Source organism: Mustela putorius, unplaced genomic scaffold (assembly GCF_011764305.1).
Source record: "Mustela putorius furo isolate JIRA1106 unplaced genomic scaffold, ASM1176430v1.1 tig00003853_pilon_pilon_pilon, whole genome shotgun sequence".
Lineage (NCBI taxonomy): Eukaryota > Metazoa > Chordata > Mammalia > Carnivora > Mustelidae > Mustela > Mustela putorius.
In genome coordinates this window covers 42,780,078-42,795,338 of record NW_025422005.1, presented here as the reverse complement: position 1 = coordinate 42,795,338, position 15,261 = coordinate 42,780,078, and the positions used below count along the sequence as shown (strand labels likewise).

General features: G+C 46.9%; 1 protein-coding gene across 2 annotated transcripts in view; it reads left to right on the top strand.

Annotated features, from left to right (window-relative positions):
• Positions 1–15,261, top strand: part of GLIS1 (GLIS family zinc finger 1) — a 216,775-nt gene that overhangs the window by 118,865 nt on the left and 82,649 nt on the right. For both annotated transcript variants that reach the window (XM_045064557.1, XM_045064556.1), the window contains exon 3: positions 12,527–12,704. In XM_045064557.1, coding sequence (XP_044920492.1) covers positions 12,527–12,704 — 178 coding nt within the window. The remainder of the gene's footprint in view (positions 1–12,526; positions 12,705–15,261) is intronic.

Sequence of the window (15,261 nt, the reverse complement as noted above, 5' to 3'; positions counted from 1 at the left end):
GGGATAAGGCTAGTCAGGGAGGGCTTCCTGGAGGAGAGGCCCTGGGAGCCATGTGGTTTTAGATCTGGAGTCCCAGAGCAGGGGATTATTCAGAAGCCAGAGCACTTCTGTGACTTCCTCAGTAGGCTTTGCCAGCTTTTCTGGCCTTACTGTGGAGCAAATTATCTTTTCCATGGACTCTAAAACTGAGCTTCTCTGAGGGATGAGGAAAGGTCCCCTCTACCACTCCATTCTGTATCCCAGGATGTACCCTCTCCAGGAGGTGGAAGTGTCTTCCTACAGATTTTCTCAGTCAGAACAACTGATTCCTCCCAGAGAGACCCGAGATGTCCTGTGTTGGAGGAAGGGGATTTTAAGACGAGGCCTCTCTCATCCCACCCCAACCCCCCACCCAGCTGCCTGGAGCTGAGCATTTCTCCCCATTGTTATGTCTTCCTTCTTGTTTCATATACTTCTGAGGAGTGAGGGAAGAAAAACCCACATGAGCATAGTAGTTAATTAGCTTGATATAAAGGGAAGGAGTTTAAAAAAAAAAAAAGCTGAACATGAAATAATAAATACATGCCTCACATAAACATTTATGGTCCTCTATTTACTGAAAAAAAAAAAAGACAGATGGAATATGTTTGTCTTTGAGAAGTTTTTATAGATTCAACAGTCATTTCCTCTGGATTGTCATCCCATCACTCTCGGACTGTTTGGGGCTTGGATAAAAACAAATGGGTTTCAGTGATCATCACTGTGGCTCCCTTCCTAACGATTTGGGGGCAGCCAGGGGCCTGTGTGGGCTCAGGGCACTCCAGGTAGTGGCAAGACTTCTGATGGGAGATGTGGGAAACCTTACAGTCTTAGAACCACCGACTCTCCTTGTGGCTCATTGGTGATGTCACAAAATCTTGGAACTGTAGTCATTGAAATCCCTAGCTGTGGAAAAATGCATCATCACGGAAGGAGAGAATTGGGGAATTTTAGAATCCCAGATGCATGGAAATTTATCATTTTGGAATCTTCGTGGCTCAGCATGAGGAAATGTAGAAACTGAGAATTTTAAGAGATATCAGAGTTTATTAGACCTCCTCATACTTACATATGCTAAATAACCACAGTGCTTTCTTCTGCCACCCTTGGATCCCTGCTTTGTGCCGCTCCCTCCTCATTCAACCTGGAATCTTCTCTCACTCCCAGAGGGGCATTAGTAGTCATTTACACTGGGTGTGGGTACAGCCTTTCAGCCTTGCCCAGGGAAGGAGCTGGGAGGAGGAGGAACAGCAGGGCAGGCAGAAGGCTGCATGAAACAACAGGGGGAGGGCAGGGGTTCCTACAGACTCACCATGACCAGAGGAAGCCCCAGAGGATGTGCTGGGCATCACAGCTCTTCTGTCAGCTGCCTTATCTCATGTGGATGTGCCTGTACCCTGTAGGTCTATCCCTTCTGGAAGCCATTAACAGGAAGGGTACCCAGAGGTTCCGTGGGTATGCTCACACACCCCTTGTCCTGCAAGTACTGGTGATGTGCTGGGAGGGAAGGGGTCCTATTTACGGACCAGGGCACTAGATGAGGATCCTGGCCACGGTAGGGATGGAAGAATAGCCTACTCTGTCTTTGGTCTATGCTCAAGGATGGATTTTAAGCACAGTTTTAAAATTATTAAAATAGTAGGGAATATTTCAAAATGTGTAATACAGAGTGTTTTTTCATTATTTAAAAAAATATTTTATTTATTTGCTAGAGAAAGAGAATGAGAGAAAGTATAAGCAGGAGGAGCAGCAGACAGAGGGAGAAGAAGGCTCCCTGCTGAGCAGGGAGTCAGGTGTGGGACTTAATCCCAGGACCTTGGGACCATTACTTGAGCAAAGACAGCCACCTAAACTGACTGAGCCACCCAGGCGTCCCAACACAGAGATTTTTTTTTTAAGCTATTGGAAAATTTACATAAGGTGAAATTCACATTACGTGTGAGCGTGAACAATTCGGTAAATTTCGACAAATGCACAGCCATTAAGTCAGAAGTGCAGACACCATTATAATCAGCAATTAGGACTGTTCCCTCACTCCTCCAAAAGAATGATGAGTTTGGAAAACATTCTTTTAATGAAGCCACTGCTCTCCTTGCATCTACTCTGTTCCTTCTGAAGTCTTTTTTTTTTTTTTAAAACACAATGCTCAGACATGGTCCTGCACCGTAAGTCAGGTCTGGTTGCTCCTACTCTCCCCCTCTGATGGCTTCCTGCTCTAAACCCAGATCTTCATTGGGACCTCATAACCCTGCCTCTCAGGTCCAACTTCTTCATGACCTGACTCTTTCACCTCTGCTCAGTGGACAACAGAGACACCTGGACTTTCTGTGATCCTACCCTGGAGAACGCTCCTACCTCAGGGCTTTTGTTCTTGCTGCTCTGTGTGAGTGCTCTTTCCCCTGCTTTCACCTGGCTCCTCCTTCCCTTCCCTCAAGTCACTATATAGACCCCCTGACTGTCCTGACCGTCCCCATCTCTCTGCATTTTCTAGCTTCTTACCCTTATTGTAAATTCACAACACGCATCTCTAGTGATAGTACAGTATATATTTATCTGTTTACTTTTGAGATTGTTTTCTCCCTTACCTGCCTTCCTAACCGGACTGGTACCGAGACCACAGCATTTCTGATGATGAGTGTCTGGTCCTGACACATAGTAGGCATTCAGTATACATATGCTAAGGAGACAAATGAATAAATAACATTTGATGTACATTTTACATTTGACATTTTAAAATTTTTCAATTTTTTGTGACTCAGGTTATTTTAATGTTTATGAAGTTTGAATCTTGCTCTTTTTGTTCTATATCTCTTACAGATATTTTCTCTTCTAATTAGAACCTTTAATAAATGCAGCAAAACCCCTCATAAGATGCCTTCTGATGAGGCAAGTTCATATAAAACATCATTGGCCCTGGCCTCTGCTCTCTGTCCAGTCCCTTCACAAATGGGGCATTTAGAGCCCATGTTTCTCTGTGGCTTACAGGGCATGCTGGCCTTAGGAACTGATTGCCCCATAACCATATGAGAGGTTCTCAGTTCCTGTGTGCTATGTGTTTTGCGATAATGGGCTAGTTCCAACAGAGAGAGACAGCGAGAAAGGGAACACAAGCAGGGGGAGTGGGAGAGGGAGAATCAGGCTTCCCACCAAGGAAGGAACCTGATGCAGCATTTGATCCTAGGACCCTGGGATCACAACCGGAGCCAAAGGTAGATGCTTAACTGCTGAGCTACCAGGTGCCCCCTAATCATTCTTTTATTACTGGATATATATAGGTTGTCTTCACTTCTTTTCTATTATAAATGACCCTGAAGTGGTAAATTAAGAGATGTTTGTTCATTTTAACAAGAATGTTCAGAGTGGTGAGAGTGCAGGGAAGAGTTGCTTTCCTATACTGCTGATGGTATAAATTGATATATTCGTTTTGGAGAGCAGCTTGAACTGCAGGTAATAAAATTCTTAAAATTTTGCATGTCCTTTGACTCAGCAGCCCCACGTCTAGGAATTTATCTTAAGGCCATAAATATGGATGGACATAAAGACAGGTCTGTAAGGACATTCATTACATGATGGTTTCTACTTTTAAAACTTTCTGAGCAATCTTAATCCCAACTCTTGAGGAAAGGTTAAATAAAGCATGTATAAACATATAATGGAATACTGTACAGTCATTAAAATTATTTGCTGGAAGGGGCTTTTTACAGTTGGCTATACCAGATAAGCTTGTATCAGTCCTTTCTTCTAGATAAATATAGAAACCAACTCTTTGAAGACATTAAAGGGCCATGAAGACATCCAGGGCTTGAAAAACCAACATTGTAAGGAGAAAAGAAGTACACTGATGTGAATCTGACACTCTGTGGCACTTCTTCCTTCCAAGTATTAGCTAGTTTTCAAATGGTATAGGACCCAGAGTCAGAGAGCTGTGTCTCCACAGCCTTACTTTATTAGAGAGACAAAATCTGGAGTTTAAGATTACCAAGATAGGCAGTTCTGGAAGAGCCAAAATCCCATGGAGACAGGCAGTGGCAAAATGCAAGCCTAACATTTAGTATGTTGCTTTGCCTTTCAAAACATTTGTTGCTTCTTAAGTGGCACAGGCTAAGTGGCTGAGAGAGTGACCGAGGATGGCAGTTAAGAGGTTGAGAAGCTAGGCAGAGCTTTATTTCAACAGCCTCAAGTTCTAGGAAGATAAAACTGAAGCTTATTGTTAACCAAGGAGGAAGAGCCCTGGCATCCCAGGCTTCTAGCTGGGGTCCATGAAGGGCAGCATCCTTGGAGAAAGGATGAACAAGAAATAGAGCAACTTTTACAAAGCCTTAAACCCAACTTTGAAACAGCTAAAGACTAAACTTCCCCTCCTTTAACTTCCTTTAAGAAGCAAAAGAAAATCCCTCTTTTCATACACAACATTGGGAATTCAGTAAAAAATTATGAGGGATAAAGGAGGCAGGATCATGGTAAAAACAGACTCATAGGTGATCCACATTTTGGAGTTATCAGACACAAGATTTAAAATACCTATGATGAATATATTCAAGAAAATAGATTACCAAATGGAAAATTTCAACAGATATCTGAAAACTATAAGAAATCAAAGAAATGGAAAATTTAAAACTGAAAGACTAAATTTAAGAACTCAAAATATGGATTTAATAGATTAGATATAGTTAAAGAGAAGATTAATGAATTGGAAATAAGTTAGGGGACAATAGACTGAAGCATGAATTCAAAAAGGATGGATATTACAGAAAAGAGCATAAAAGATTCATAAAACATGGTGAAAAGGCCTAAAGTACATTGTTTCCCCAGAAATATACAGGGAAGATAATGGGTAGAAGTCATGTCTGAAGTGATAATGGCCAGCAATTTTCCAAAACTGACAGAAAAATGTTAAGTCACATATTTAAATAGCCCTACGAACCTCAAGCACAATAAATACAAAGAAATTCCCAGCTAGACACATCTTAGTCACAGACTGCTGAGAACTAAACATAAAGAGAAAACCTTAAAAATAGGACTTACGGGGGTAAGGTAGTATCTTGAAAGACATAGAGATGACTTTCTAATAGAAATGCTGTAATTCAGAAGACCATGGAATGATTCTGTAATGTACTAAAATAAGGTGACTGCCAGCCTAGAATTCTATACCCTCAGAAGTCAAAGTGAAAGCACAAAATTTCAGACAAACAAAAGTTGAGAGCATTCCTTGCCAGCAGACTTACAATTTTTTAAATATCTTCATGCAGAAGGAAAGTAACTCCCATATGGAAGCAGGGGGAAGAGAAAACATTTGAATAGATAGAGACTATATAAAACAACAATGATATCTGGTGAGGTTTAAAAATATATGTATAATTAAAATACACAATAAAAATAACCCAGAGAGAGACAGAAAATGCATGTGTGTAAAGAATCCCGAGGTTCTTGTACTTTTCAGGAGGTGGTAAATATACTAATCTGTATTAGATTGTAGTAAGTCAATGAAGGGCGCTATAATTGCTGAATAACCACTAATAATAAAAGAATGTGCGTTTAACAAGCTAATAGAGATAGAAAATAGTATGATTAAAAAAGACTTGATTAATCAGAAAGAATGCAAGGAAGAAGAGGAAAAGAATATAGAGTAGGTGGGACAAATAAAACACAGATAGTAAGATTATAGATTTAAAGCCAAATGTAAGTTAGTTATATTAAATGAAAATGGTATAAATGGACTAAATACTCAAAAACAAAGATTGTCAGAGTAGATAGAAATTATTTTCTAGAAGAATATTGCATTAATAAGGATGCTTTGGGTTGTATGTAACAGAAGGCCCATCCAAGATAGGCTTGAAACACTAGGGGAACTCTGCTCTTCACATAAAAGGTTCTTGGTGCCACCAGTGCTCCAGTGTCTGTTGTTTTCTTACCATTGTCTTCCAACTAGCTTCCCTTGGGATGACGAGATGTTCTCTACTAGCTGGGGAGGCCTCATGCCTCTTCAGTTGCCTGTAGAGGAGAGGTTGGTCTTTCCCCAGGCTTCAAACTGAAGTCCCAGGACTCCTATTAAACCAGCTTGTGTTGTGTGCCCAGCTCTGAGCCGGTCACTGTGGCACCATGGCTGGTAACAAGAGATCATACTAGTGGGTTCAGGCTTCCACAGCCCCCTGTGGAATGGGGTTAATCAGAACAACAGTGAGAGCACACACTCACATGGTCTCTCCTGGGTTCCAGGTGTTCTGTTGTAAGCACTTTACATGTGGTATATGAACCCATTTCACTTTCATGAACTGGCACAGAGATGTTAAACCATTTAACTTAGACAGGTCACAGCTAGTCAATGGCAAAACCAGGATTCCAATCTAGTCAGTCAGGCCCCAGAATCCTGCTTTCTGTCTATGCTGTGTCTCCTCAAGCCCCGTAGAAAGATATAGGAAATATGGACCTTCTTAGGGACCAAATACTAGGTGTTATGGACAGGATGTTTGTGCTTCCTCAATCCATATGTTGAAGTCCTAACCTGCACATGACTGTAATTGGAGATGGGGCCTCTAAGGAAGTAATTAAGGTTAAATGAGGTCATAAGGGTAGTGCCTTGGTCCAATACAATTAGAGTCCTTATAAGAAGAGGTTGTATGCATTCCCTCTCTCCCTTCCTCTCTTCTTCTCTCAATCTCTCTCTCTCTGTCTCTGCATGCACTGAGGGAAAGCCATATGGGAGATATAGTGAGAAGACCACCATCTACAAGCCAGGGAGAGAGCTCTCACCAGAAACCAAATCAGCAGGAATCTTGATCTTGGACTTCCTGTCTCCAGAACTGTGAGGAAAGGACATGTCTGTTGTTTAAGCCCGCCAGCCTGTGGTATTTTGTTATGGCAGCCCAAGCAGACTAATACACTGGGGAAAGCAATCACTGTATCCAGTCTAAATCCCTTCATGATGTGGAACAGCATCAGGCCAACACTGCCCTCCAAGTCCAAGAGAGCTGGGCTTGCATCTTGATTCCACCCTTTCCCAGCTGCATGACCTTGGACAAGTCAGTTACTCTTGCTCTAGAAAATGGCATTCATAATTCTGGCATGGAAAGAGCCTAGTATTGCTCAGGTTTCACTAGCCTGAGTCCCCGTAAATGCAGCTCAGCTTTAAAGGGGGAGTTTATAGAGTTTTTGTGATGTGGGCTAAGAGACTAGGGGCTGTCAGAAGCCTGGTGTGAGGCTTTGAGGGCTGGGCTCTGGAGCTCCAGAAGCCTGCCTGGGTTACAGGCCCCCTGATGGCTGTGAGTGCCCCAGGGCGGCTCTAAGATGGGGGATTGGACCCTGGCCCGCCCATCCCAGCCAGGCTATGGAGATGAGAAAGAACCTGGCTATCTGCCTTCCTGCTTCTCTTCATAGGCCCCCACCTCCTGTTGTTCGCCAGGCCTTTGGGCCTGGTGAGGAAGGGAGAGGGGACAGTGCAGCTTCGGGAGGCAAAAGGGGTCTTGTAGGGGGGTGGCCACACTGTCTGTGCCTCTGCTGTGTGTCCTGAGGGAGCCATTCACTCTTCCTGGGCCTGAGAAGGGGAGCCCCTTGTCTCCTGTCCTGTGGGACCTATGGCGTTCCTTCTCCTGGCCCGACTCTACCACGACTCAGAGGGAGAAGCTGAGGCCCAGAGAGGGGGCCAAGGCCCTGCTCTGCACTGGAGGAGCCTGCAGCGCCCAGGCTCAGACTCGAGACCCTGGGAGTCTGAAGTTGCCTTTCTTTGGCCATTAGTACTCCCTATCTGGGAGCACATGCTTCTGTTTCTGGAGGCACAGACCAACCAGAGAGCCTATGCCTGTGTCTCCTCTGCCTGTTAAGAGAGCAAAACGGAGGGGCCTTTATGGAGATGCTGACTCTGCACCAGACCCTGTGCATCTAATCTAAACTCATTTAATCCTCACAGCCATGTTTGGGAGCTGGGAGTCTTAGTCCTATTTTATATATGAAGAAACCGAGGATCAGAAGGGTGAGGTAGCCCATCTAGGGTCAGATGGCCAGAAAGTTAATGGTAGAATCAGGCCTTCAACCTAGCTGTGTGGGTCACAAAAGCAAGTCACAGTGTCTGGCATGCGGAGATGTGGTGGTTAACTTGGGACAGTCCTTCCAGCCACCCTCTTCCCCAGGGTTTCCAGGCACCTACTATAGGCCTAGCCGTGTGCCAGGATAGGGAAATCCCCGAGTGGGCCCAGGTATCTACAGAGCCTGCTTCCTAGGCAACCAGGACAGGCGTGGCCCTCATCTGGGTCCCTGTTTCCTGTGTGTGAAGTAGGTTGAACAAAATTATGTCTCAGGATACACTGACATTTAGCAGCTCTGGGCTCTACAACCCCTGTCCTTAAGGAGTTTATAGACTTGTGGGGGAGGCAGGGTTTTAAATGCCCTTAACAGCATTGGTGTGGTAGTACAGAGTATGACAGTCTTGATTTTGTGGGGATGTTGTGGAAATTTAGAAATAAAATATGTCAGTATTTGGCTGTGCCCAGTGAGCATAAAGTGTACCCGAAAGGGCAGCTGGTCATAGGGACTTCTGGGAGCTGAGGTGGGGGAACTCAGGAAGGGCAGAAAGGTTCTGGAAGGAGATGCATTTCTACCATGCTCTGGGGGCCCAGAGGAGTTTGGGAGGTGTCAGGCTACCCTCATTGGACAGGCAAGGATGTGTGGAGCATAGCAGCAAAGCATTGTGAGAGTGCAAGGTAACACCCAGGGGACTCTGTGGCTGCAAAACCTACAGTATTTACTGTAGGTTGCCCTTTACAGAAAGAAGTTGGCTAGATTAAAAATGTCTGCTAGACTAGAGAGCGGAGTCAGAGGATTCAGTGTGAGTCTGAGCCCTACACTTGCTGCGTGAGCTTAGGAGAATGGCTTGCCCCCTCTGAGTCTGCCCAGCCAACTCTTGGGGGTTGTAATGAAGCTCATAGATGATGGCTGCAAGACGTTTTGTGGACTGCAAAGTGTCACCAGCCTGGCACCGGGAGGGCACTAAATGTCTGCTTGTGGGCAAATGAGGAATAGTCACCATGCAGGCCTTCCTAGACCTGGCTGCTGGCCGCTCCAGGGACGGCAAGGGGATGGCATCTGGACCCGAGATGCTGAATGCATCATTGTTCTTCTTGTGCAGACTTGGCAGGTTTGAGCATAAATTAAAATTCTTGTGGGGAGTCACCTTATATATGGTACCACTTTATAGCCAAGTCATTACGGTAATTTGCAAAACTCTCTGGTGTGTAACTGGAGTCATTTGCTTCACATTTGCTGGCTGTGACCTCATTGAAGCCGCCTGGTCTTGGATTTGGTGACCCCTGAGCCTTGGGGACTTGGTCTTCTGAGTCTGGACTCAGGGTTATCCAGACCTGACCTTCCAGCAATAGAAGGCAGGGTCTTGCTTTGCACAAGAATAAATAGAAGAAATCATTCTGGTTACCATCCTCCTGCCTTTTCAAGTGCTTACTGTGAGCTGGGCACCATGCCAAAGGTGTTGTGTCCATAATCTCATGGGATTGTCCTCACAGCCTGTGAGTAGTTATTAGCACCATTTGATAGATGAGAAAACAGAGACTTCAAGAGGAAAGTAAACCAAACTCTTACCTAGTCCCGGGGAGGCCAGTCACGTTCCACCAGGGGTTTGCTGTGCGACCAAGGCAGGTCCTTTCCTTCTTTGAGCCTCAGTTTCTTCATCTAGTAACTAAATGGATGGGCAGTCAGTCCCAGCCCTGAATTGCTCACTAACTCATAAAAATGAACACAGGCCTCCCGCACCCTCCAGTTCTGCAAAGAAGCATCACTTACATGAAAGCCAGGTTCAGGATCTGCTCTTGGATCCAGTGGTACAGTGGGGGAGATAGAGACAGAGAGTGAGCAGGGGTGAGTCCTGTGATGCTTTTGGGGTCACAGAAGCAAGATTCCAATAGGCACGAGGGCAGTGGCAGGTCTTCTGGCTGACTTGGGCCTGTGGTGGGGAGTGGTGGCAGCATCTCTGGGGCACACGTTATAGCCTCTGGTTTTATATCCAGCCTTTGAGAAAGCAGATAGCCTAGGGAAGCCTCTGGCATGGGCTTTGGGAGCAATTGCCGGGCAACCTGGTATGGTCACTTGCCAACTCTCATGTGCACATCCCTCTGCAAGTTAGGGAAGCTCATGGATTTATCCAGGGCACTGTGAAGGTCACACAAGACAAGGGCCTGAATGGGCTGGGAGCCCCAAAGCAGCATCAAACTGTGACCTGCTCCATCTTTCCTCCCTCCAAGAGCTGGCTTGTTTATTTGCTGTAGGAAGACTTTTTACTATATCTAGTGGAGAAGAAGCTAGCAGGCCTCAGTTATTTGCTGGGTAATAACTGTTTTGTGTTTTGTTTTGTTTTGTTCTCCCCATGGAGGTGATGGGTTTGCCTTTCAGGTGTGTTCCTTACTACTTTGTGACCTTAGGTAAACCACTAGACCTCTCTGAGTCTTCATGTGCTTGTCTGTAGGCAGAGTAGTCTTACCCATCTGGCAGAGCTGTCATGGAGACTGAGGTTTAGGAGTCACTGGAATGGTTTTTGACCTCCCCAAAGCCTCCCCAGCATGATCTTCATTGGAGTCATAGGTGGGGATGTTTGCTAGGGGATCCCTAGTTGTTCCTCAGTTGCCTGAGAGGCAGCAGGACAGGACCTAGGCTTTGAAGCCTCAGAGATCTGGGTTTGGACTGTGGCCCATCTCTTACAGAGCTCTGAGTCTGATCAGAGACACCTAATCTCTCCAAAACTCAATTTTTCTCATCTGAAAAATGGCTAGAATGAGCCCACCACACAGGGATGGACACTTAAATGGATCGATGTGCCTGCTGTCCAGGAAGGGTTGATAAATGCTGGGCTCCCCCATGCCTCTCCACACATCCTCCTTGCATAACCCAGAGGCCCCCAGTTCATCTGGTGGGTTTTTGAAGGATGCTCAGAACCCGCTTCCCGACCCAAAGATTCTGGGAGAAAGACCCTGGCGGAACAACCCCACGTGATGATTAAGCTTTCTTTGCTCCAAATGCTATTAATGCTCATAAAATTATCCACAGTTTTCTGAGGCCCAGGCCCAGGGTTTGCCTCAATGGGACAATAAAAGCGCATGCAGAAACGATTTGGAACAGGGAAAGACCGCCAAGCAGGGACGGAGCTAAACGAGCGGCAGCCTGCTCTCATTAACTCAGGCTGTTCACATTTGTTACCAGGGATTTCTTTTTAATTAAAAAACAACCAAGTTATTAAAAATAAGCTTGTGAGGGGCTGGCCCAGCAGCAGCCTGAGCCAGCAGGAGTGAGCATTCCTTGCAACGGGAATGAGCCCAGGACTCAGCCTGGGAAGGTGAGGGGGCTTCTGAGCGAATCTTCCTCCGTGCCCTCTGGAGGAGGCTGGCCTGTGCCTGGGAACACAGAGGCTCCTCTGAGCCTCTTCCCTGCCCCAGACCTTGGGAGGGTTGCATTCTGCTCTGCAAACTGGACTGTGCTTGGCAGGTGGATGCCTGGTGACTGGCAGAGCTGTGGGCACACAGCGAGTTAGCACTGAGTGTCCAGCTTCCTGGGCAGAAGGGCCTGCCTTTGGGCTGGGCTGGAATTAAGGTTGGGGAGCAGTGGATTCCTTGAGGATGGGGCCAGGTTTTTGTCTTAAGAGGCCACTTCTTGTTACATAGCCATTCAGAATTGGGGTTTGGGTTTGGACAGACCTGAGCCCAAGTTCCTGCCTAGATTCTTAGCGGTGTGATCTCAGACCCCAAGGTCCCTGAACCTCTGCCTGCTCTCTATGGTGAGGATGACCTCTAGTCTTCCTAAAAACCCTGTCACTGGGCAAGGCAGGGCAACTGATAGGCTGTCAAAGAACCATGGAGAATATGGAGGCGTGAATAGCTGTGTACCACATTTCCATGGTGTAACGCAATTTGGGGAAAAAAAGCAGATTGAGTTTTGGTAATAACAAGAGCAGATGGGGTTTGGTGAGCACCTGCTCCATGACCTACGACGTCTGTGCCGCTCACCCGGCTTGCTGAGCAGCACGGCCCCAGCACACGTTTGCGACCCTTGTCCAGTGAGTGTTCGGTGACCAGTGTGATGGTCATAGACCATCTGTGCCCCCAGCTTGGCCCAGGCCCGCACCCCAGGGCCCGGACATGCTGGCTGAGGCCTGCTTCACACATCAGAGACTCTAAAAACTGGCCTAGTGGCAGGAGCTTGTCCGCCTGGCTCGCCAGGGTTTCCTGCCCCTAGCGGTGTGATGGTACATCGTAAAGACTCGGTATTTGTGTAACGGTCATTCAGCCACAGGAGCTCAGCATCCACATCTGAGTATTGGGGATTTTGCTCCCAATCCTGCTGGTGATTGTGGAAATTAAATAAGGGATCTTGGTGCCTTGAATGCAGCAGGGGTTCAGTGAACATGGGTTCAAGGCTGCTGTGTCCCACACTGTGCCCTAGGACTGCCCTCTCCCTGTACCCCTCTTCAGGCTGTCCCCACTCACCTTCTTTCCTCTTCCTGTCTTTCTTTGCATAGTGAACGGGAGCTACGGCCACTGCACCCCAGCCTCGGAGAAGAGCCTGCTGGACCTGGACCTTGTGGAAGGCCCCGGCCCCACCTGCCGCCAGGGCCTTTTTCTCCCTGCAGGCACCCCACCACCTCGGGGCCAGCCCCCAGCCTGCGAGAGGCTCCTGCATTTCCCCCACCCCAGCAGGTAAGGGCTCCATCCTTACCCATCAGCTGCCTTCTGTGGACACTTCCTGAAGGCCAAGGACCAAGGGCCTTGTCTGCCCTTGTGGGATCTAGTCTGCCTGGTTATGGGACACATGGGGAAACTGAAGCACACGAGGGCCAGGGACCAGCCAGAGGCCAGTAGCACAATGAAGGAGGCCTGGTCTAAGCCTTGAACCCCCCACGTTGCAGTGCCTCATGAGAGACAGAGATGGTTTCACTGAGGTGTGTTTCCCCCTTGCAGAAGCTGAGGTGGCATTTCACAGAGAATCAGAAATTGCAGAAGAGGAAGACTCAGGGGTGAGATGGGGAAGGAGCACCCAGCTCAGGGTTCATGCACATTGTAGTGTCAAGCCCTGGACAACTTGGAGCATGGCGAGGGAGGGGTTCCTCCGCCTGGGGCCATCTCCTGCCCTAGGAAGCTGTGCCTCTCAGAGCCCTGCCAGGGGACTGCCATCCAGTGCCTGTGCATTTCCGGTCATGTCCATTTGTGGGCGGATGTTTGATCACATCGTGTATCGGGCTAGCATCTGCCTCCTGTGGCTCTCCCGGGGTCCTCGCTGTGCCTCTGTGTCCTCTGGTCTGCTGACAGGCAGAGGTCAGCCACGGGCAGGCCTCTGTGCCCCCAGCTTGGCCCAGGCCCACACCCCAGGGCCCGGACATGCTGGCTGAGGCCTGCTTCACACATCAGAGACTCTAAAAACTGGCCTAGTGGCCTGTTCGCAGCTCATTCCTTTATCGATCATTTATTAAGTGTCTGCTATGTGCCAGGCACTGCGGAGTGCTGGAGATGTCTTGGCAAAGCAAGCAGAGAGCTCCCAGTGGCGCTCACTTTGCACTGAGAGCCTCAGGGGAGACAACTCCAGAGCAGCGATGCTGATTCTTCCCACACAGAGCCATTTTCCTTTGAGAATGTGGACGCCCTGTGGCCTTCAGGAATATCAGGGAGACTTCTGACATACGGGAGTGTGTTAGTCTGCACACACTGGCTTGACAAAATACCACAGCCCAGGGGGCTCAGACAGCAGAAATGTCTTTTCTCTCAGTTCTAGAGGCTGGGAGTCCGAGAGCATGGTGTCCCCAGGTTTGGTCTCTCCTTAGGCCTCCCTCCTTGGCCTACACGAGGCTGCCTTCCTGTGGTGTGCGTGGCCTTTCTGCTATTTGCGCGCTCTTCACCTTAGAAAGACACCCATCGTACTGGATGAGGACCTCCCCCTCACAGCCTCAATTAATCTTCCTTACTTCCCACAAGTCCCTGTCTCCAAAAGACCATCACACTACAGGTTAGGACTTCAACATACAAATTTTGGAGGGAGACAATTCAGTATATAACAAAGAGCAAACGTCTTTTAGACTTTGAGCTGTCCGTTGTTCAGTGAGAGTCCAATGCATTTGTCTGCTTGATTATTCCCGGAGGCTCCCCGAGCAGCCTCTGGTTCCCCAAGGGACATTCTTTCTATCTCAGGGCAAAAGCTATGCTAGCCTAGGGAAAGCTAAAGCAAGTGGGTTGCTTGCTTTTATTTTTTTATTTTTTATTTTATTTTTTCTTAATTTTAATTTTTTAATATAAATTCAGTTTAGTTAATATATTCTGTATTGTTAGTTTCAGAGGTAGAATTTAATGATTCATCAGTTGCAAGCAACATGCAGTGCTCATATTTTAAGTGCCCTCCTTAATCCCCATCACCCAGGTACTCTATCCCCTCAGGTTTTTTTTCCTAGAGTTAAGAGTCTCTTATGGTTTGCTTCCCTCTCTGTTTTTATCTTATTTTATTTTCCCTTCTCTTCCCCTACATCCATTTCTTTTGTTTCTTAAGTGCCACATATGAGTTAAATCATATGATATTTATCTTTCTCTGGTTAACTTATTTCACTTAGCATAATACCCTCTAGTTCTATCCACATCATTGCTAATGGCAAGATTTCATTTTTTGGATGGCTGAGTAATATTCCATTGTATATATAGACCACATCTTCTTTATGCATTTGTCTATTGATGGATATCTGGGCGCTTTCCGCACTTGGGCTATTGTGGACATTGCTGCTGTAAACATTGGGGTGCACGTGCCCTTCAGATCATTATATTTGTATCCTTCGGATAAATACCTAAATCGTGCAGTCACTGGGTCATAGGGTAGCTCTGTTTTTCTTTTTTTGTACAGATGATCAGAAATGTTTGTCATTTTGAGTGTCATTTTGACAATTTAGAGCCTAAGAGAGCCTGTACCTAGAACCCATATCTAGAACCCCACACCAGGATCATTCTGATCTGTGGCCATTTCTCCTGCTGATCAGGCACTGTCACACACTGTCATTCTCCTGAAGCAAAACAAGGCTCCACACCTGTCCCATACCCGTCAGACCCTGTCCCTTCTCATCTCCTTGCTGCCTCCTCCCTCCTGATGTCTAGACCCCTGACCCACAGCCTGGGTTCCTAAAGGCCTCTGTGCTTCCTTCCCAGCTTTGTAATACAAATAAAAATTGCTCCCACTTTGCAAGGACTTGCTGCTTGTGCCCATCTCTCATTCAATCATCACCCC